This window comes from Oncorhynchus keta, chromosome 33 (genome assembly GCF_023373465.1).
Source record: "Oncorhynchus keta strain PuntledgeMale-10-30-2019 chromosome 33, Oket_V2, whole genome shotgun sequence".
NCBI lineage: Eukaryota > Metazoa > Chordata > Actinopteri > Salmoniformes > Salmonidae > Oncorhynchus > Oncorhynchus keta.
The window spans coordinates 9,295,909-9,317,251 of NC_068453.1; the positions used below are offsets into that span (position 1 = coordinate 9,295,909).

The 21,343-nt window shown below is 42.8% G+C and overlaps 2 protein-coding genes across 3 annotated transcripts in view; one reads left to right on the forward strand and one right to left on the reverse strand.

Annotated features, from left to right (window-relative positions):
- The window catches only part of LOC118365930 (synapsin-3-like), a 124,483-nt gene that overhangs the window by 61,471 nt on the left and 41,669 nt on the right, over nucleotides 1–21,343 (forward strand).
- On the reverse strand, nucleotides 136–19,914 carry LOC118366189 (metalloproteinase inhibitor 3-like). Of its 2 annotated transcripts, XM_035748674.1 has the most exons (5): nucleotides 19,620–19,914; nucleotides 10,064–10,146; nucleotides 8,972–9,083; nucleotides 6,823–6,944; nucleotides 136–2,867 (listed from the first exon to the last, which is right to left on the reverse strand). In XM_035748674.1, the coding sequence occupies exons 1-5, from the start codon at nucleotides 19,747–19,749 to the stop codon at nucleotides 2,670–2,672; spliced, it is 645 nt and encodes a 214-aa protein (XP_035604567.1). In that variant the 5' UTR covers nucleotides 19,750–19,914; the 3' UTR covers nucleotides 136–2,669. The 2 variants fall into 2 exon arrangements, with proteins under 2 accessions (XP_035604567.1, XP_035604566.1); XM_035748673.2 differs by lacking the exon at nucleotides 136–2,867 and having other exon boundaries at nucleotides 2,874–6,944.

Here is a 21,343-nt window from a genome sequence, read left to right on the forward strand (position 1 = left end):
ATGTCAAAGATATAAAAGTTCAGATCCAAATTTGCCTTTGTGACCGTGATAAAATACTGAGCTTGGATCATGACCAGGTGTGCTAACTTGACTTCAAGAAAACAACAGCACAAGAATCAATGCAAACTCATATGGTCCATTTTTTCATTAAATCTTTATTATAAAAATATAAAACACAGAAATTAAGTCAAACATTTCTGCAACCCCTACAAGGAAACGGTCGCTCGCCCTCCCCCTTTTTAGGAATCAGTGTATACACACACATGGTACACAACCTTTTGCCAGCTTCCTTTTCAAATGCAGTCTGGATCGACTTGACCAAGTGTTTCTGTGTTAAGCAGACAGTACATTTACACAAACATGAACCACAAAAAAAATACAGGTACAGAGATGCCAAGGCCGAAGAGAGAGGAACTTCCAAAAACCAGGTGAGGGAGATGGAAACAACTCAAGACTGACAACTAGAGAAGTGTGTCAATGAAGGCTAAACATACCGAGGAACCTTCCCAGTATTCTAACTAAAGGATGGATCTACATGAAGACTACATACTATCCGGCTTCCGGAACTATCGGGCTACGCTCACCGAGCCCACCATTCTCTCAATGCTAAACCAGCTCTACTTCGAACTGCCTGAGGAGAACAAGAACAGTGTTGCTGATGTAGAACGTTCAGGCTTTAGTGATATCTCTGTGGCATAGTAGTCCTCTCAGACTACTGAGGAGCTCAGCCAAGGCCTGGAGGTGTCAGAAGCTCAGCAGTGGTGAAACGTGATGAGACCGATGAACCACCTCTACCTCCTCTTCTTTTGTAATGGTCGGAAATGTCGAATTCGACATTGTTTTATAATTTTCTGTTCTACATTGTTGAATGAGATAATGTTTCTTTTTTTCTCCTATAAATATAGTGCCTGAAGTAATTGTGTTTCATATTAAGAAGTGCCTTGCGGAGGAGGCAAGATTTAGATTTAATTTGAGTTCCTCACGTTATAACAGATTACGTGAATAATAAATTGACTAAACTATATTTTTGTGGATTTCCTTCTAAAACTGTCACGTCAGGGCCGTACTCTATTCTGTTCAACACCAACTTGGCATGGCCTTTTCTGAACATAATGGAAAAGTGGGCAGAGCTGAGAGACTGGGCAAAGACTTCTAACTCCTGCTGAGGCATCTCTGTTTCTAACGGAATGGACTGAAGATACTGAACTGGAAAACTCAACAAAAGTAGAAGAGTTTAGTGACAATAGTGTTATTTTCATCAGTTTCATCTGAAATAGTTAAAATACTTACACAAATGGAATATACATTTATGAAAACACTTTGTTTTGTCTGAAACCTCTGCTTTAAAATGTTCCTTCCCTCATGAGAACCAGAAGGGGAACTGTGATTGGGCAAAAGTACCATCATTCAAAATCTGCTGAAGGCGGATCTAACACAGAACTAACATTAAATCAATGCTTTACAAACACAATTTGGGATTCTGGTCCTTCATGACAGCCAAACAGGGTAGTGATGGTACAGTTTTGGCCAGATACAAAGATATATATATATATTTGGATATTTTAGTAGGATAGTTGATTTTGTTTGTAGTATTTGCATGGATATTGTCTGATTCGACAAACAAGGATAAATAAATCTACTACAGAGGTTTCAGTCGAGTCAACTGTTCATTGCTTTGTAGCTTATATCATATACAGCAAAAAAAATTAAATAACTTGCATCCATTTCTCTGCGAAAGATTAAGAATTCCCTGTGCTTGAGCTGTAAGGTTCATTCTTAGTGCTGGTTACGGAGAAGAAAATATAGCTATACTCAATCAATTCTTTGTCCGATATTAGCAATGCATTCATATAGTGTGATCTGCTAAATTACTCAAATGTAAATGCAATTTAATACAACCTAGAATGAACTTTACAGTGCAAGCAGTCAGGGAGGCAAAGATTGCATCATTCATATAAATAGACATGTTGACAGTATAAACTGTCAACACATACATATACACTTTCATGTGATTCAAAATCATTGTTAAATACCAATAAAATACCTTTGTGTGACTGGAGCAAGAGGTATTGCTTTTCAGAGGTCATACCTCGTGTTGGCATTGCCCTCGTACTGGTGACAATGTGTCTGGTTACTGAGCATAACCTGTGTTGAGGATAACATTATGTTGCGGGAGCTTTGTTGATACGGTCTGCACCACACACTTAATATTCAAATCATTTTCACCATTATGCATTGCTGGAAACTGCCGTTCTGAAATGCCATCCCACCCATAATAAGCATTACGATAGTTTGAAAAAGGTCTCGCTTTTTAGAGGGCCATTGTTATTGCAGTCTGAAAAAAGTTGACTGGGATCGGGTCTAATTTCTGCTCATTGATAGCTAGGGAAAATGTAGGAAAAGTTAGGTGGGAGAAACTGAAATGTACAGCATGAAGTGCTATTTCTATGAGACAGCCAGGCACTGATTATTTTAGGTCTCGTATATTTCGTCAGAGGACGTAGGAGTGGTCACTTGGGGCTAGTACTGTACGTTTTAAGAGTTCTGTAATACTCTGTGGTTGACGAGGGCTGTGGGGGAGTTTGGGAAAGGTGTAGAAGAGTGAGAGGAAGAGGAGAAGAAACTCAAGAAAGTTGTGATGGTTTTGGGGGTTGGCTGTGGTTTTACGCTCAGGGGTCGGTGGAGTTGATGGTGGTTTTGTCACGGCCGGCCATCCCCCGGTACCAGCTGCAGTAGCCCTCTTTCTGCTGGATACAGGCGTAGTGCCGGGACTGGTAGCCGGGGTAGCCGAAGTGGGACAGCATGTCCGTCCACAGGCACTCGTTCTTTGAGGTCACAAAGCAGGGCAGGTAGTGGCAGGGCTTAATCTACAGAGAGAAGAAGCGAAACTAAAGATGTAGTCGTAAAGCAGGAAAATAAAATGGAATAATGCTACAGCATACTGGTGAAGGCTCACTGTGTGTTTACAGTTTGACTTGAATAAAGTTCAATTGAATAATTTTTGATTCACCACAATTCTGATTTAGGATATGTGACAGATATACGAATTTCATTTTCTGTTACATATTGACCAATTCAAAGCACAGTGAGTCTACATCCAGCAGTAAATGAACAAGGCCAAGACAGAATTAGCATTTCAGGACAGGCTGACGCAACGCATCATCTTGTACACAAGACTTAATATGTGGAGAATATGATTTTGAATAGGAGAAAAAGGAAGTGATTTAAGTCTAAATCCCTCCAGATAATTGGGTTGAATCAGCAAAGAGTGAGTTGAGTCAAGATCTTTTTGTAGTTTATGTAATTCATTACATTACAATTAAAAAACTCATCAATGCATTTTATACTCATTGCTCTACAGGATGAATGAATGAATGGATGGTTTCAATTCAAATGTAGTTTCCTGTAGATAAGCCAGTGGAGGTCGAATATGAATCTAATTGCCAGCCTCTGAAATTAAAGTCCACTACTTAGTTTGTAGTTTTCCATTAGGGAATGGAGAAGAAAACCACAATCAAACTGCAATTCCATCAACATCCTTTAAACTTCAAATTTCCTTCTCACATACAGTGCCTTCGGAAAGTATTCAGACCTCTTGACCTTTTCTACATTTTGTTAAGTTACAGCCTTACTCTGAAATTGATTACATTTGAAAAAATCCCCAATGTACACACAATACTCCATAATGACAAAGCGAAAACAGATTTTTAGAAATGTTTGCAAATTTTTACAAAAAACAATACAGAAATACCTTATTTACAAGTATTCAGACCCTTTGCTATGAGACATGAAATTGAGCTCCGGTGCATCCTGTTTCCATTGATCATCATTGAGATGTTTCTACAACTTCATTGGAGTCCACCTGTGGTAAATTCTATTGATTGGACATGATTTAAAAAGGCACACACTTCTCTATATAAGGTCCCATAGTTGACAGTGCATGTCAGAGCAAAAACCAAGCCATGATGTCGAAGGAATTGTCCGTAGAGCTCCGACACAGGATTGTGTCAAGGCACAGATCTGGGGAAGGGTTCCAAAAATGTTCTGCAGCATTGAAGGTTCCCAAGAACACAGTGGCCTCCATCATTCTTAAATGGAAGAAGTTTGGAACCACCGACTCTTCCTTGAGCTGGCCACCCGGCCAATCTGAGCAATCGGGGGGAAGAGCTTTGGTCAGGGAGGTGACCAAGAACCCGATGGTCACTGACAGAGCTCCAGAGTTCTTCTGTGGAGATGAGAGAACCTTTCAGAAGGACAACCATCTCTGCAGCACTCCACCAATCATGCCTTTATGGTTGAGTGCCTTCAGTAAAAGGCACATGAAAGCCCGCTTGGACTTTGGCACCTAATGGACTCTCAGACCATGATAAACAAGATTCTCTGGTGTGATGAAACCAAAATGTAACTCTTGCCTGAATACCAAGCATCACGTCTGGAGGAAACCTGGAACTTTCATCTCTACGGTGAAGCATGGTGGTGCCAGCATCATGCTGTGGGGATGTTTTTCAGCGGCAGGGACTGGGAGAATAGTCAGGATTGAGGGAAAGATAAATGGAGAAAAGTACATCTTTGATGAAAACCTGCTCCAGAGCGCTCAGGACCTCAGACTCGGGCGAAGGTTCACCTTCCAACAGGACAACGACCCTAAACACACAGCCAAGACAACGCAGGAGTAGCTTTGGGACAAGTTTTTTAATGTCCTTGAGTGCCCCAGCCAGAGCCCGGACTTGAATCCGATCATATATCTCTGGGGATACCTGAAAATAGCTGTGCACCAATGCTCCCCATCCAACCTGACAGAGCTTGAGAGGATCTGCAGAGAAGAATGGGAGAAAATCCCCAAATACAGGTGTGCCAAACTTGTAGCGTCACGAGGGGGGAGGGGGCGACGACGACAATGTAATCCATTTTAGAATAAGCCTCTTAAGGTAACAAAATGTGTCTGAATACTTTCCGAATGCACTGTATAGCCTGCCAAATGTCTTTAAAGGTGAGAAATTAGAAACTGAGAAACTAACTGACAAATACACTGTGAGTTTTAGAGAAATCCAAAGAGGTGTTTCAGTAAAAGCTGTGTGTACAGTAATGACAGAGCCAGAGGAATCGACAGCAGAGAGCTTGAGCAATATGGGTGAAGCTGAACGCATTCGTTATGGTCCATATCGTGCAAGCATTTTCAATGAAGTTTAACTAGTTCTGGTGTTCATGGGGCTATGTTATGGACAGTTAGCTTTTTAATCATTTACTGAGGCCAATGGTTTTTAATACACTGCAGTGGATTATTTGCACATGCTTCCTGCATTCCTTAGCTGTAAATCATCATTTGTTGAAGAATGCAAAAGATGACAAACCGTGGTTTTAGCATCAGTGAAGTGTGACGTTCGCACTCTAAGGGATCTCTAGGAGGTTCTTGCACTTGATATAAGAACCACAGAGAGGGCTGTGTCTGCACTGCCTCTGTCTGTCTGTTGACTTGTCTTCTCAGACAGTTAGCATGCTGCTTCATAGGGGTTCACACAATGAGGTATTGTGTAGCAGCAGCCTATTGCTAGAACACATTTGTGTGTGATTTTTTCCCCCCTTCAGATTAAAGATTACATTTGAACTGAAATGGACAATAAACAACATAAACTACGCTTCTACCATGGCGAGTTCTGTCCAAGTTTGTTTTCATTCCTGATGCTGACTTGCCATGTTTGGTCTCAGGCATACGTTCACCTCCATTGTTCTATGTTGGCCTCTAAGACTCACTGTACGCCTAACGTGTCTTAACATTACAACCCTTTAAGCAGTTTGGGTGTGAGCAGTTTGAAAGGTGTTGGACAGCATTTGGACTCCGTAGAAACTCCTGTCTGGCAATGCACTTATTGTTGTTGATGGGGCTGTGATGGGCAGACCAGATGGTGTGTCTGGAGCCATGCAGTACAGCAGGATATTTATGAGCCTGGACTGGAGCTGCACAGGAGCAGGTCCCGCATAAAGGAGTTCCGACCGAGCGCTCAATTCAGGGTTTGGAATAACAGGGAATGTAATTCCAGTGTAGATAAATGATTTAATAACTCCCAAAGATCATTATAAATCTCTCTTTTCTCTCTCTCCTCGTCTTCCCATCTGTCTCTTCAGTTACATTCATGGATGTGTATTATCCGTTATGATGCCAAAACGGAAAGGGGACACTTATATATTCCTGACAGCTTAAACCTTTACATTATATCATTCAGCCACTATCTGGAATTAGTATGTCCCTACAATCAGAAAAGTTACAATTACATAATCAAAATGATTTGGTATATATTTTGATAGTCATGCTTGTATTGTGCTACACTTAAGAAGAGGGAAACGTTTTAAATGGTTTGGCAAGGATTTCATAATTGGTCGCAGTTCATCAGCATAATCTATTTGACCCAATATATGCAAGGCCACTAAAGTCATTATGATCATAAAATGAACACATTATTTCCCCTCCTATTCTACAGCCAATATCCGATATCGAATAACATATGGAGATTATGAAGTGCCTTGTGTCTTTGAAGAGGGGCAACCCCAACTGTGGTAAGAAGTCTTCGAGATAGACGAGCAGAGAGCTGCTCAGAGCAGGATGGTATGCTTTGCAGTAAGCAGGGTGTTCTGGTTCTGCCTGCCTCTGCCCCGGCCTCTGCCTCTGCCCCGGCCCCTGCCCCTCTTTCTGGCTCCTACTCCTCCATCTTGGCTCTGCTGCTGTTGGGTTGCTTTAGCTTCCTTCTCCATAGCCATCTTATCCATATTCTCCCCCGGAGCCACTTCATCCATATTCTCCCCGAGAGCGCAGTTGTTGCCACTCACCCTGCAGTTGCAGCCCAGCTGGTAGCGGTGGTTGATGCCCTTCTTCTGGGCCAGCGAGAGGCGCTCCCATGGCTGGTTGAAATTACACAGCCCGGTGTAGACCTTGCCGTCAAACACGCGGCCTGAGGGGAGAGAGAGGTTTGGTTACAGATCAGCTTTTGTTATGCATTACATCATTGGTGAATTATTTCATGACTTACAAAACATTCATTACAATGGTTTGTTGGTTTCCCCAAAAAACTGAAGACTGAAAAACGATTCCATGTCATATTCCCAATGCCATGTCATATTCCCAATGACATGGGAAAGTGTCAGATGTCCAAAGAGTCAGATGTCATCCATAGTATATTTTTGGCTAATTGTATAATTGCCATACCTCGATCAGCATAAATACACCAGTCAAACAAGCGGTCCAAAGCTTTTTAACTATGGTAAGACAATCTTGTACAGTAAATCCCATATGAAACCAACACCCCTATTTCAGAATTTCCAAAAGGTTGTCTAACTTCTATTCTTAGGTTAGGCCATTCACAGCTTACCACCGAGGTCAGGATGACAACCTCTGCTGCAAAACAGGTTCACCCTACACTGTAGACCGCCAGCTAGCACTCAAACAACATGGTTGTTTCTAACAGTGTGTCCCTTGCTAGTGCTACACTGTCCTGTCGTCATCACACACTGAGCTGAAAGCTGGCAAACACACAACTCTTAGACCGATTTCCATATGGATTATTGGCGTCTCTGGCAAAGTTATTAGACAATGGCGAGAGAGGGGCATTAGCCTGTTCCCAAATTGTAGTTGGTATAGTAGATGGTAAGACAGCACAAGCAGATCTGGGACCAGGCTAGTGGCTAATCAGCTAATCAGGCGGCCGTGCACTCACTCTGGGTTGATCAAAGCCTAACCCGTGGAGTTAATCTATCAGGCCTTGGCGTATTTAACATGCCTGTAATTGAGTCCTGATACAGTATGGCCCAGGGACACAAGACCCAATTATAGACTCACTCCCCAAACCAGAGCTAGAGCTGCTGCCTGGCCTGGATGACTGTGATGTCATCATCACCCAGCCACAATAAACACACACTTGTGTTGCCAGGGGTGATTTCCTTCCTTATGTTTCATTGGCTTCATAGGGCATGTTTACAGGTTTGGGACGTTGTGATGGGAACATACAACACACAGCTAAAACAGTGTGACAGCCACTCTAGGTCTCACTGAACTGCTCTCCGAGTCTCCATAGCAACTCATAGGCTCAGATACCGTTTCTATCTACAAGCAATCAGACTGCCGAACACTTGAATTGGACTGACCACTTGCGCACACACCCACACTGACATACACTCATCCACACACACACACACACACACACACACACACACACACACACACACACACACACACACACACACACACACACACACACACACACACACACACACACACACACACACACACACACACACACACACACACACACACACGTATACATTCATACTACACACACACACATCACAAGTATGTATGTGTAGCATGCAGCTAAGCATTTAGTTGGATGGTGTATACCATCTGTATCCTGGACATACGACTAATAAATAAAACTTGAACTTTATAAATGCCTGCCCGCACTGGAAACGCCAGAACGTCTTGCTTGAACTGTTAATTATAAGAGAAAAGGAGGGTGTTTATGCCCTAAAGGAGAAGGAAACACTCCAAAAACAGAAGTGCCGCCCTGCCTCTCTCTCACAGACGGGAGGTTATAAATAGTGGGAAAGTTTGTGTCACAGATCAGTCAAGAAGTCTTTAGGGAGGAGGGAAGGGAGGGGGGGGGGTAGTTGTATTTATCCCCCCCAAAAAAAAAAATGGGGCTGCCAGTTAGCAACGCTGCCATTGTGCTGCAGAGAGGTAGTTAGGGTAACAGGCCTGGGAGAACAAGCTGGAGTCAACTCCACTGATGTGCTTGCTTGCCTCGCTAATTTGTTTTTGGTCATGTGCTCCTGAGGCAGTTCCTGAAGCTGTTTTTATTGCTTATTACTAGCTCTGAATGGAAAGACACTGGCACCACCGTGACAACTATGCGGCCCGCCAAGTACTGTACATTAGCTGTCCGCTTTCAGATCAGTTGCAATGTATGGTTGAATAGTGACTCACCTGTGATCAGATACTGGTACTTGTTGATGTCGAACTTGACTCCACACAAACTCTCAGAGGCATCTGTGTAGATGTGCTGAACGTGCTGCATTTTGTTGAATCCTTTGTACATCTGCCAAACAGACCACGACAAACAGTGTGTTAATATAATCTGGAATGAAGATCAAACACCTCTGGCACTTGTTCTTGCTTCTGACACGTTTGACCCAACTGGAATTATTGAGTTGTTCTCGAAGTTGTCAGGAATCCACAACAATAAACACAGTATCATGAGATCACATCGCTTCCAAGAATTCAGGTTGGTAGAGGAAGAGGCCACTGACGCTATCATTAACCACATGAAAACGAACATAATCACAGGACATAATGAAGACGTGACTTTGGGGTTGAACCGTGAGTCCACCCATTGAGTTCAGGTGCACGGAACACAAACGCTGCCAGACAAAGTAAATGTTTGCCCTGGAATTTGTTGTGTTTGGTCCATCGTGATTTATTTGTCTGGGAACAACAGGAAATCCCTGTTTAGACGCGGCGATTCTTTGAAATAACAGGACAAACCGTGAAAGAGGCGAGCCGTAGGGACCTAAAACTGGGGGATTTCTGGGAAAATGTTTCTAGGGGCAACAAAGCCCCACTCTTCGTGATTTATTTACTGGGAGTCTTTAGACCATTACGACTACATTGGATTCCATAGGCCAAACAAATATTCAAACACACTTCAATTGGATTAGCCAAACCTTCTTTCCACAGGGTGTTAGATGTAATGATGAAAACAACGTCTAGTCCTCTGTAACATACTCTCGTGGCACTTAATGGAAAAGCTTGGCCATTTCACGGCATCGGTGAACTCGTGTTTTGGTTATAAGAATTAGGGATTGCCCTTTAACTTAGATGATACTGCTACAGTAGCCTAGTCATACACCATATCATTTTAGTAGGCCTACAGTGGTACACTGGTTTCCAGTTTCAAAGCCTATGAGCTGGTTAGTGATTCTTATGGCCTTGTGCTGTTTTCCCAGAGTCCGGTTATGCCCTTCAAGGTATTGGCCAGATTGCGTAAAACTCGGGCTGAATGATGCGGTGACGGCTTACCTTCATCTGTTTGACCGTGTAACGCATGGTGCCAAAAGGCCCGTCCTTCAGTAACTTCTTGCCCACCACTTTGGCACGGATCACTGTAGAGTAGACAGAAGACACAAGCACAGAATTAGTTGATTATGCAATGGGCTGCGATTGGAAAGCCCCTGGCTGCCAAATCCAGCATATTGGATGATTCTGAATTTAGGTCACATCAGAGCAAGTCTCGTCTCTGTCCCTGACGTCTGGAGCCAGGCTGATGTGCTTGTGTGAGCATCAAAAGAGAAGCCCAAGTAGTATGCCCAACACAACATCCCAACACATCACCCTAACAAATGCTTTAGCTAGAAGCAGGGTGATATCAACTCCCGATTAGGACCCTAGAATGCATTGTGCTGCTCATTGCTTTTCCAAAGCTCATTAAAAACCCAGCCTCTAGAGGAGAGACCCAGTGAATATTTTGTAATGGTTTAGCTCAGTTTAAAATATATTAATTTGTTTTTATGGATTGCTTCTGCTTGCCAAACAAGTCCAAGGGAAGACTAGGAGGCTAGCATTTGAATTTGACTCAGAGGCCAAAGCAGTTTGTCTTCAGGACAGTAAAAATGAGGCCACGGCTTTATTACTACCTCCCTCCAGCCTCGTCCCTGTATCGTAAAACCATGTGTCTCCACAAACAACCTCCTTTCTTTACATTCAGCACAGGGTGGGAAAAGATCATATCAGTGCTGCTCACCCTCATGTAAACAGCGGCTAGGTGAAACAGTTTGGCTGTGGAATCACCTTGTTTGCTTTCACTCCTTTTAAAGTAAGTGGGTCCATTGTGTGGGGGGATTGGCTTATGAACGAAGCCTCATTTAGGCCAGTGAATAGGGTCCTTCCCAGAGATCTTGTATCAGAGCTCTGAGGCCCCCCGGGGGAGAAGGGGTAGTGGAAGGGTAGTCCACATGCAGGCGCAGTTGACTCGAGTCAAGTTCACCTGCTCCCCGCAGCCTGACAGCCAGAGACATAACTAACGATGGGGATGTTTATCTTTCCTCTCCGGAATTTCCTTCCCACATTCCTTTGAGGCTCACATTCTCGAGCCGGGAGGGAAAAAGGGGAAGCGAGTCTCACTGCTCTAGATAGTGAAGAAGGGATGTACTGTAACATCTCCTCTTATAGCGTCATAGTCTGTATTTAAGTCCCGGACACACAGAAATGGGCAGCAAAGGGAGTCTAATAAAAGAAAAGCAGTAATCCTGGTATTTTATGAATAGAAAAGTCTCCTAGAAGATTCCGATGAGGTGACATGAACACCTTCAATGGAGCTCACATGCTCACATTTTCATCCTGCCAGCTTAGAATGACATGACTCTCGAATAGAGCCATGCCATCCAATTGATAGCTGTTAGAGAATCTCACATCCATGTATAAGGCAATGATTCTTTTCAACCTATTCAGGTTCTTGGTGACCTTTTTTGAGCCAATGCACCCAAGGACATCTGCTCTATTAATCAGTCAACTCGCATATTATGAGCCTCACAGCATTGTTGCCTAACCAGTCTCTGCTATGCAGAGTCAAATGAATGCTACTTTCACTGATATAATTGTATGGACCATAGGCACTATTACTGTGGAATGTGAAGATATGAAACGTATGCTACTCGGATCCCTCCTTATGTAATGTGATACACTGATATGATACACTGATATGATGCACAGATATGATGCACAGATATGATGCACTGATCCCTCAAACTATTTTCAGAAGCCAGTAGCCCAAAACATGCCTTTCCCTTAAAACCTAAACTCCATTGCAAAGACAGCTTTCCCCACCCAAAATGACAAGACTCCAATTCCAAAGCGCATTGCGTTGAGCCTTCAAATGTTATTAGGCGTAGGAGTCATAGGTCATATCGCTGAACAAGAGTCCAACAGTAACACCAAATGCTCTTTGAGGCGGGACACGCTCGCCACTGGGCCGGCAGCCACTAATTGGGTGGTGCCGAAGTCATTGCCTGGCGGAATGTGTGAAAGGCCGCAGCTGCTGATGAGACAGAGGATTTGTGTTATTCCCTACAGCGACCCTTTGACCTCCAAGGGAAGGGGCCTGAGGCAAACTCAGAACGCTAGCTATATTTACTCCTGACCACAGAGTTCTCTTTCAAGATGCCTCTTCGGGCTAGGTCCTAGCCCCAGTGTCAGAAATGACCAAATTGTGAGTGTTTATGTGACCCAATTCTAAGCCCAAGCACTGCATAAGATTTCCACCTGACTGGTACCGGTTAGTTTAGCTGTAAACGGCACTGCAGCTAGAAGTCTCTTTCAGCCCTATATAGAGTAAGTGCCCCCTGTTCTGTCTCTCTCTCTCCCTCTCTCACTCTCTCTTTGTGCTGCAACACACAAATAGCAATTACAGGCGAGTGCTATTCTCCTGTTTCTGCCGCATGCATATTCATGTTTTGCAGTGGATTTGACATACATTCTCCGTGGAAAGTGGGTGGATTTTTTTGTTGATAAGGAGAAGTAACTGGGGTACGACAGAGACAGTAATTGAATTAATTTAGCACGGTATCGCTTCCCCGAAGCATTGGATTGCTAAACTCTGCATTCAAATGCTAATCGCAACGCAAGTGGGAATGTAATTCAATCAAGCAGTTTAAGCCTCCCCCTGCTTTACATTTTTGCCTGTGAATCTTGCGAGGCACCTCAGGCTAAATTGTGACCGCAGAAAACAGATTGCATGATGAGGGAAAAGTCTCCATGACAAGGTTGAAATAGACGGTCATATGGAGAGGGGGAGAATAGGGAAAAGTCATGCCGTGGTGTATAACCAGCGTTATAAACTATCTGTGTGTTTGGTGGCTGAGACTGATTCTGAACATGATCTGAGGTGAGTGAGCGGGGAAAACGAAGCTACTGAGTATGACACACTCAATGGGTAAACTACTCTCTATAAGCACTCTTCCTCTTTTCGAGGCGTCAGAGCCGACCACACCCGGAGTTGGATTACACTTAATAGAAAAGAAATGTCCTCACCAGTTCACCGAAGAGATAGACGCAATTGAACCAACATGGGATGTGTAGGTCTGATCAAATGTAATTCACTGTATAGGGAACTGGGTACTACTGTTTCAGAAGCAGTCATGGATTACACTGGTGATTGAAGTTGGCTTAGACACTCGATAGGCCTGTCTCACAGGGTGTCCATGTCAAACATGCAGGGAATCTTGCACCTTTTGACTTCTTGACCTATTTTAACAGGAAGGAACGCTGGCCTTATGGAATAATGCTGATTTGAATGCGCTGAGCTGATCCCAGATGACATAATGTTCCTCATAATATGGGACCATCTATGCCCTCTGGCAGTTGGGAAGACGATTAGGTAGCAGAAGAGAATAGGATTGGGTTTTGCATTATTGCAAGCTATAGTAACCTAGTTAGCAATAGCTCATTGCTTCCCTCTCCAGGCCTCCCAAGAGAAAGGACAGGGTAACTTGAGGACCTCCTCCCTCACCACTCTGAGAACTAGCTTATACCAGTCTAAATGACATGTTTCTCCAAGGTTCTTATCTCAGGCCAAGCCACACTTACCCACAGCTGTAATCTTCTATACTGAATTGGTGCATGACACGAGAATGTAAAGGTCTGCTCCTGACACCTCAGCTCCTTGGGAACGTGGACCGTGGCCGTGAAGGGATATTAAACTCCAAGGCCAAAGTGTAGCTCGGTCCGACCGAAACGCTCATCTGCTGCATGAAAAGCTTTAGAAAAACAGCCTTCCAATGTGAATTGGCTTTTTTCAGTCACCAATTAAATGACATCCCAGTAGGTCTGCTGTGCACCAAAAGCAACCTCTCTGTCTCTAGCTCTCCGTCTCTCTGTCTCAAGTAGCAAGAAAAATGGGGTCAGGAAATGGATATTCGACTGTCGTCTAGAAATGCAAGGAAGGGTTCATTGAGAGAACATGTATCCGCTGACATAGTTGAACTCCTTACGCTGCCAGCCGAATGCTATATCACAGCCAGCCACTGCACTGTTTGCTGATTGTGAAGTTACCCTCAGGTTATTTGGAGTTGGTATTTAACATGTTGTTTTCTCTTTGTTGTATCTTTTTTTTATATGTACCCTCATTTCCTCAATTCAAAAAGTCTGTCTGATTCATCTATTAGAGCGGGTGCTGCTGGTGATTATGGAGCAGGGCCTATGAAACAACAGGAGCAGGCTTTGAACTCGCCTCTGGCTCTTAAATTGCGATGATTCATGTTCTACCGTGTCGCCTTTGAAGTTGACAGTGGAAATTAGCCTCTCTCCTCACTCAGCGTTACACCTAAGGGGAGCTTAAAGGTCACCATTTGCATTTTAATCCACATATAGGTATTCACACTGGGTGCAAACCATAGCCGTTTGACGATAGTCCTCAAAAAAATAGTCAGCCCTAGGGTTTTTGGCAGCTATTATAGATTTAGTTTTAGTGCTTAAAGTACCTTTTAGCCTGAGTCAGATTTTTGTCATTTCATCCTTTGTTAGTTTTAGTTATTATCAGTCAACTAAAACCCAGGACATGTTTTGTCTAGTTTTAGTCACAGCCCTTTTGTCACATTGTTTTGTATTTTGTTCTATTAAATAATGAATATTTAAGCTACCGCTAACTTCCATCATGTGCACATTCAGATAGCCTTGTCCAACTAAGCCTACTTTCCCCTCGTTTACCTTAGATGGCAACATTGATATTGTGGCAGATTGTATTCAATGCCAGACATAATTAACCATATAGGCTATAAAGCCTTGGCTACAAGTTAAACAATTTTACAGCTCTGACTTTCAGCCAATCACAACTGTCAAGGGGGTAAATAACAGTGGTTTCCTTGATAAGGAGAAAAATGGCAGAACTATTACTCTCTAATATTCAACAAATAGCATTCGTTTTTGCCCTTACAACAAAAGCAACCGCAACTCGCATTTGCAGACCACTGCGCGAGAGCGGCAACACAGATGAATGAACAACAGCGGGAAAATATAGCTTCTGATGTGATCAAAGCAAAAATAGCCTACACGAAAGTAAGGGAGAGAGGGTGAGAGTAAACATTGAGTACATTAACGTGCACACTAATAATTTGATATTAAACTGATTATAGCAGAAGGCGTATGAGTATGGCATTAATCATGTAAACACCTTACTCTGCTTATCGTAATAAGGTCATAATCGAAGTAGGCATACACCAATCAAAACACCTGGTTTTCTAAGGAATCTTTCAAATGATTAGGACATGTAAACAGCTTAATTGGCGTTCCAGTGGTGTATTTGATCTGAGCATGTGCTAGCACCAGGTAACGCAAGCTTCCCTCTTACGCGCGAGTAAAGTGAGTTCGCAAAACTGAAAGTATGCATCTTATAAATAGTTTTCACATACAAACTTTAGTGTATTCGGAAAGTATTCAGACCCCTTGACCTTTTCCATATTTTGTTACGTTACAGCCTCATTCTAAAATGTATGAAATAAATACAAATCCTCATTAATCTACACACAATACCCCATAATGACAAAGTGAAAACAGTTTTTTATAAATACGTTATTTCTATAAGTATTAAGACCCTTTGCTATGAGACTCAGGTGCATCCCGTTTCCATGTATTATCCTTGAGATGTTTCTACAACTTCATTAGAGTCCCCCTGTGGTAAATTCTATTGATTGGACATGATTTGGAAAGGCACACACTTGTCTATATAAGTTCCCATAGTCGACAGTGCATGTCAGAGCAAAAACCAAGCCATGAGGTCGAAGGAATTGTACATAGAGCTCCGAGACAGGATTGTGTCGAGGCACAGATCTGGGGAAGGGTACCAAAAAATATTTCGGCAGCATTGAAGGTTCCCAAACAAATTGTGGCCTCGATCATTCTTCAATTGAAGACGTTTGGAACCACAAAGACTCTTCCAAACTGAGCAATTGGGGGAGAAGGGCCTTGGTCAGGCAGGTGACCATGAACCCGATGGTCACTCCGACAGAGTTCCTCTGTGGAGATGGGAGAACCTTCCAGAAGGACAACCATCTCTGCAGCACTCCACCAGTCAGGCCTTTATGGTAGTGGCCAAACAGAAGCCACTCCTCAGGAATAGGCACAACAGCCCACTTGGAGTTCACCAAAAACAGCACCTAAATGACTTTCAAGCATGTAAACATTTTAAACTAACTATTATATTAACCTGACTATCCACAATTATCACATTATTGTGTGCATGTAACCGAGCTCAGGGTTTCTAGTTGAAGTTGGTTACAAGTCAAGTGTCCTGGCTTCGCATCAGTTCAGAAGATTGACGACTGACTGAAGTGATTGCCTGGAGCTGTGTGGGAGAGCTCAATCAGACTGCACAACTGAAAGATGTGAATTCTGCCAATGAGAGGATAGCATGAAATATTCTGCATGCATGCTAAGAATTGGACAAAACAGATTAAAATCTGCTTCATGTCAAATTAAATGTCCATTCGTCTCACGGGGAATTCTCGTCTCATCATATTTTTGTCAACTAAAATGAAAAGTAATTTGTAATAGTTCTTGTTTTTATCCCCCAGGTCATCTCGTCCCATTATCGTCATAGTTTTAGTCCGGAAAAATAGGTCGTTGACGAAATAAACAGCCTTCATTGAAAGTACTGTTCAAATGAAATGGGGGATGAGGATAAAGGCACATTTTATAACTCATATCTTTCATAGGGAATATTTTGTAGGTATAGATCTGTATACAGTATGTTTTAGGGGGTATATTTTGACACTGTAAGGTTTATCAAAGGTGACATTCATCAAACCCCAATGACGTGATGCAATTCAAGGCCATATTAAGCTTTTGGAACTACGTTTCATCCCAGAAAATGGACTTACGCTTGTTTGAAAAAGACTGCAGCACATGTTTGTTTAGACATGCCCACGGGGACACAAATCAGAATATCCATCATAACTCTAGGTGTTGCCAGGAGATAACTGTTATCCCTTCACAGTCCAAAAACATCATGTTCATGCCAAACCCCATTTACGGTTGGCTTACAACACAAGAGCTATCGGAATTTGACGTGAAATCTTGCCCAAAAAATGTCATCAGTTGCATAATAATTATGCAATAGTCATCATAAGCTTACATGTTCACGATAACTGCACTAGAGCCCTATATCCTAACAGAGATGTCCAACCTTCGTGGTCCTTCTGTAGCTCAGTTGGTAGAGCATGGCGCTTGTAACGCCAGGGTAGTGGGTTCGATTCCCGGGACCACCCATACGTAGAATGTATGCACACATGACTGTAAGTCGCTTTGGATAAAAGCGTCTGCTAAATGGCATATATTATTATTATTATTATTGACTGTCTCTTAACCGAAAGCGATAGCCTTCGTTTATGGCTCAATGAGCAGAAGATGGATATATGGTCAAATTTATTGTGCGCATGTTACTGCCATAGAATTTCCTCAAGCTATCTCCGTGGCCAATTGTTCCACTGGGAAAAATAACTCTACAGTTGAGTCATCGGCATGATGAAATGTGATCCTGGCTTTGGCATTATGGCATGTTTGCAGTGTTCTGTTTTATTGGGACTACTGCGACACTGTCCGTTGCAGTGGGAGGAAAGAGGCATCCCGAGTTCTGTGCACGCTACAGGCTTTCGTGGCGCACTTCTGGCTGAGCCAAGACCTTGGAAATTTAATTTTGTGGAGCTCACAAGTGCTCACTTGCAGCAGTTAAAGCCAGCCCTAGATTCTGGACCACTTGGCTCCACTCCGTGCCAATGGGATGAGCCAATTTAGGGGACATGAAAGGCAAGGTGCCACCTGACTACTTGTGACACAAACATTTGTACATCAACACAATGGAACCAAGTCACCAATTAGCATAAGCCCCAATAATTACAATTAAATAACAGGCAATGCTCATCAATGCTGAGGAAATGTTTGCATAAATACGTTGATGTTTGACATGAATGTTCAACCTGCCACTTTTGTGAGAGGGTGCTATTTTTAAACAGTTGCCATACGTTGAAAAGTTAACATAGCTTTCTCTCCTCTGACCTCGTCAGGCTTCAGTCGTAGTTCACTGCAGAAAAAAAAAACACGACATCATAGTTGTGTCCTCAGCAAGACTCCGGAACAGCTCTGATGTCCACTTTTCCTCCTCTCCTCCGCTCCGGGGCATTGGACCACTCTATGCTACCCTAATGGACGTTTGATGGCTGTGTCTGACAAAGCTATCTGTGACTGGTCAAACACACACACACACACACTCAGCAGTTCCGTTCCACAATACAAAAGAGCTGCACACAGTTCTCCTAATACTGTATATCCCAGTGGACTCCTCTCTCTTTCACTCAACCGTTTTCCTCCTGCTTAGACCCCCCACAACACTTATTATTGCTCAGGCTTATCAAATAATCCCTTACTAGGAATGAGTCTCCTGCAGCAACAGTGGTGAGCCAGGACCCACCTGGTCTTATTAACAAGTGTTATCCAATAACACTGCTCAGGTTGGACAGGCATTCCTCGATAAGAACAGCTGAGGTCATGTTATTCTGGCATAGCCTGTGAGAGCATGACCCTGTGGTACAACAAGCTTTACAAAGCCACCTTCCTCAGAACAGGAGGCCAAGGAAATCTCAGCTACAAGAGGGTCCCAGGATCAGCCCCAAAAAGAAAATATCACCCGGGAATCAACACAGTGGATCTAAGTCAATAACCAAGGCTTTATTATACCAATGCTGACTCCATATCTCTATATCAAATGCGTGAATGGAATGAATCAGGCCCCTATGGGAAAGTAAACATGTGATTTCATAGAAGAGCACAAACACTTGAAGGGAAATGCTATACCACTCGGACTGTACAATTCACAAATTGATTGCAAGAGCACTTGCTTAACATTCCTAGCCAAGTCTTGGCTCTTACATCTTATGGGAAGCCAGACAGAACAGAAGAGCATCCAAGATCCAAGAACAGTAGCTAGTCTCCACTCCAAATCTGCCATTGGTAACCTCCACACATGGGTGCAATATTCAGTCAGCAGTAAAAACCCCTTGGCTGGCTACTGTCTGCCTGTTCTGTTCTGGTTTATTGCTCAGCAAGTGGTCATTTAGCTCTGAAAGACATTATGATCAGTGGGACCTGTTTCCATGGATACCGTTCCCGTTAACTCTTCCCTCTCATCAGAGCAAGGGGAAATAAAGTAAAGCTTCCTCTCTCTTGACTCACTAATTTGAGAGATGACGCATTTATTTAGACTAGTCAGAAAGCGTGCTGTTGTAGTGAAACCGTTAGCCTATGAGCCATCTGATACTTGCAAACGGGTATATTCTGACAGTCTGTTTTAAATGGGCTTTTAGGTGATGGTTACATTTTACGCACAACTTTGTTTGGCATATATTTACCAATTACGCATACTGTAGGTCCCAGACTGAAAGTTGCATCGCTTTATACTAACAACAGTTTATTATTATATTATATTCCATGTATGCAGAATATCACAAAGCCACTGAAAAAATGTATTTAAATAGAGAACATGTTTTTGTTGGCATAACATATAGTCTATGTGGACTCAAACCATGCGACTTACCAATGTCAGAGTTGCAGTACGCATCTTGCGGGTGAGACAGAGCACACGAGCAAGCCTCTGTGAGTTGATGGATCTGAAGGCTGCTGAAAACGAACAGCAAGCTGAGCAGTTGGTGACAGAGGGGCTGCATTTTTCGTGCGTAAAATCTCCCTTGTTGTCTGTTTACTTTACAAACTGAAAAGTTATGTCGCCGAATAGTTATTCAAAGTCTGTCCCGAGTTGAGCTGTTGTCTGCTTCAGTGGGTATGTCCAACTCTACTCTCCGGTCAGGGTACTGCCTGTCACTGAGTCTCAGAGCCCGAGTCACAAATTACATATAGTGCGCGAGACGCTGGAACGCCACCCACCTCGCCAGATTTCGCGACACGACAGCCAATCACGACTCGAGCCGTCGATGATGTCATCAAGAATAACAGATGCATGACATATTGGAATTGACTTTACAGTGCTTGTCTCTTTTTAAAAAAAATAAAAAATATTATTTTTCCCCCTTTCACTTTTGTCAGCCATAAAACATTCCAGTCTGAGTAAAAACCGCTGGAAATTGCTCATTGAATGGAAAACCACATGAGCCTGATGTAATGTTTCATACATTCAAGGAGCATTTATTTGTTGTAATTAATGGGAAACTCGGCACTTGTTTGCTTTTATGTTGTTATTACCATGTTTTGTTTATTTTAACAGTGAAACAGCAACATGTACAAATGAGGTTTCCTTGGGTGTATCAGAAAGACATGGTTTGGTGGTTTTTCCAGGCTCACCACTAAATGTCCATTTAGTGTGAACTTCTGTAGCATTTTCTGGTCAGTGATCAAGGCTCAATTCCAGGCAATAATGAACTCCATTTGTTTACACCGTACCTTTTCATATAGTCAAAAACAACATGGCCTCTAGACCGTTTTGGCACCTGTTGTATAAAAAAACAGTGTATGCTTATGAATTCACCTCTAATGTGAGAACCACAGAGTCCTTTTACACCTTTGAAAAGACATTCCAAATGACCTCTGAGTATTGGCATTAGTCTCACAACCAGTCTCATTTTCAAAAGCTTCTCATGCTGAAGTTGAGAGAGAGAGAGAACCGTGTTTTTCATGTGACCCAGTGTGAGTGATGGTACAATCCTTCACGCTGGCTACAATATCTAGAATTAGACAAATTAAGTTTAATCTGTTTTTCCTCCCCTTTGTGTTTTTATGTAAGGGTTCAGAAACCCGAGTGGAGATATCGCTGTGTGTGGAGGCTGATCTGTGGAGCCACATTAGGGGTTAGGGTTGAGAATTATCTAACAAAGCCAGAGTAATCCCAGGCTAATGAACTATGACCCTATAGCCCCTCAACACCTTTTAGAATGTTCTTCATTAACCTCAATAGGAACAGGCCCAGCAGGCAAGTGTGGTGGAAATGACGTTATTACAATCAGCTAAACAACCCAGAAATGGTCAAAAACATTTTTTTTTTTGCAGTTTCACCTTCATTTAGCTTATATGGCCCATAAAGACATACAAGTGGTGTGTGCAGCAGTGCATCGCATTTCTGAAGTCACTTTGGCCTTTGTCTGCCTATTTCATTTAACAACAGAGAAGCACATATTTGTTGGCAAAGTGTGTCTGTCATACACAGATCATGTTATGACTGTACAATAACGGGCACACTGCAAATAAATATTCTATTCATTTATTATTTCAGAATTATGCCGTTGTTTCCTGAGCACCATTTCCTATATC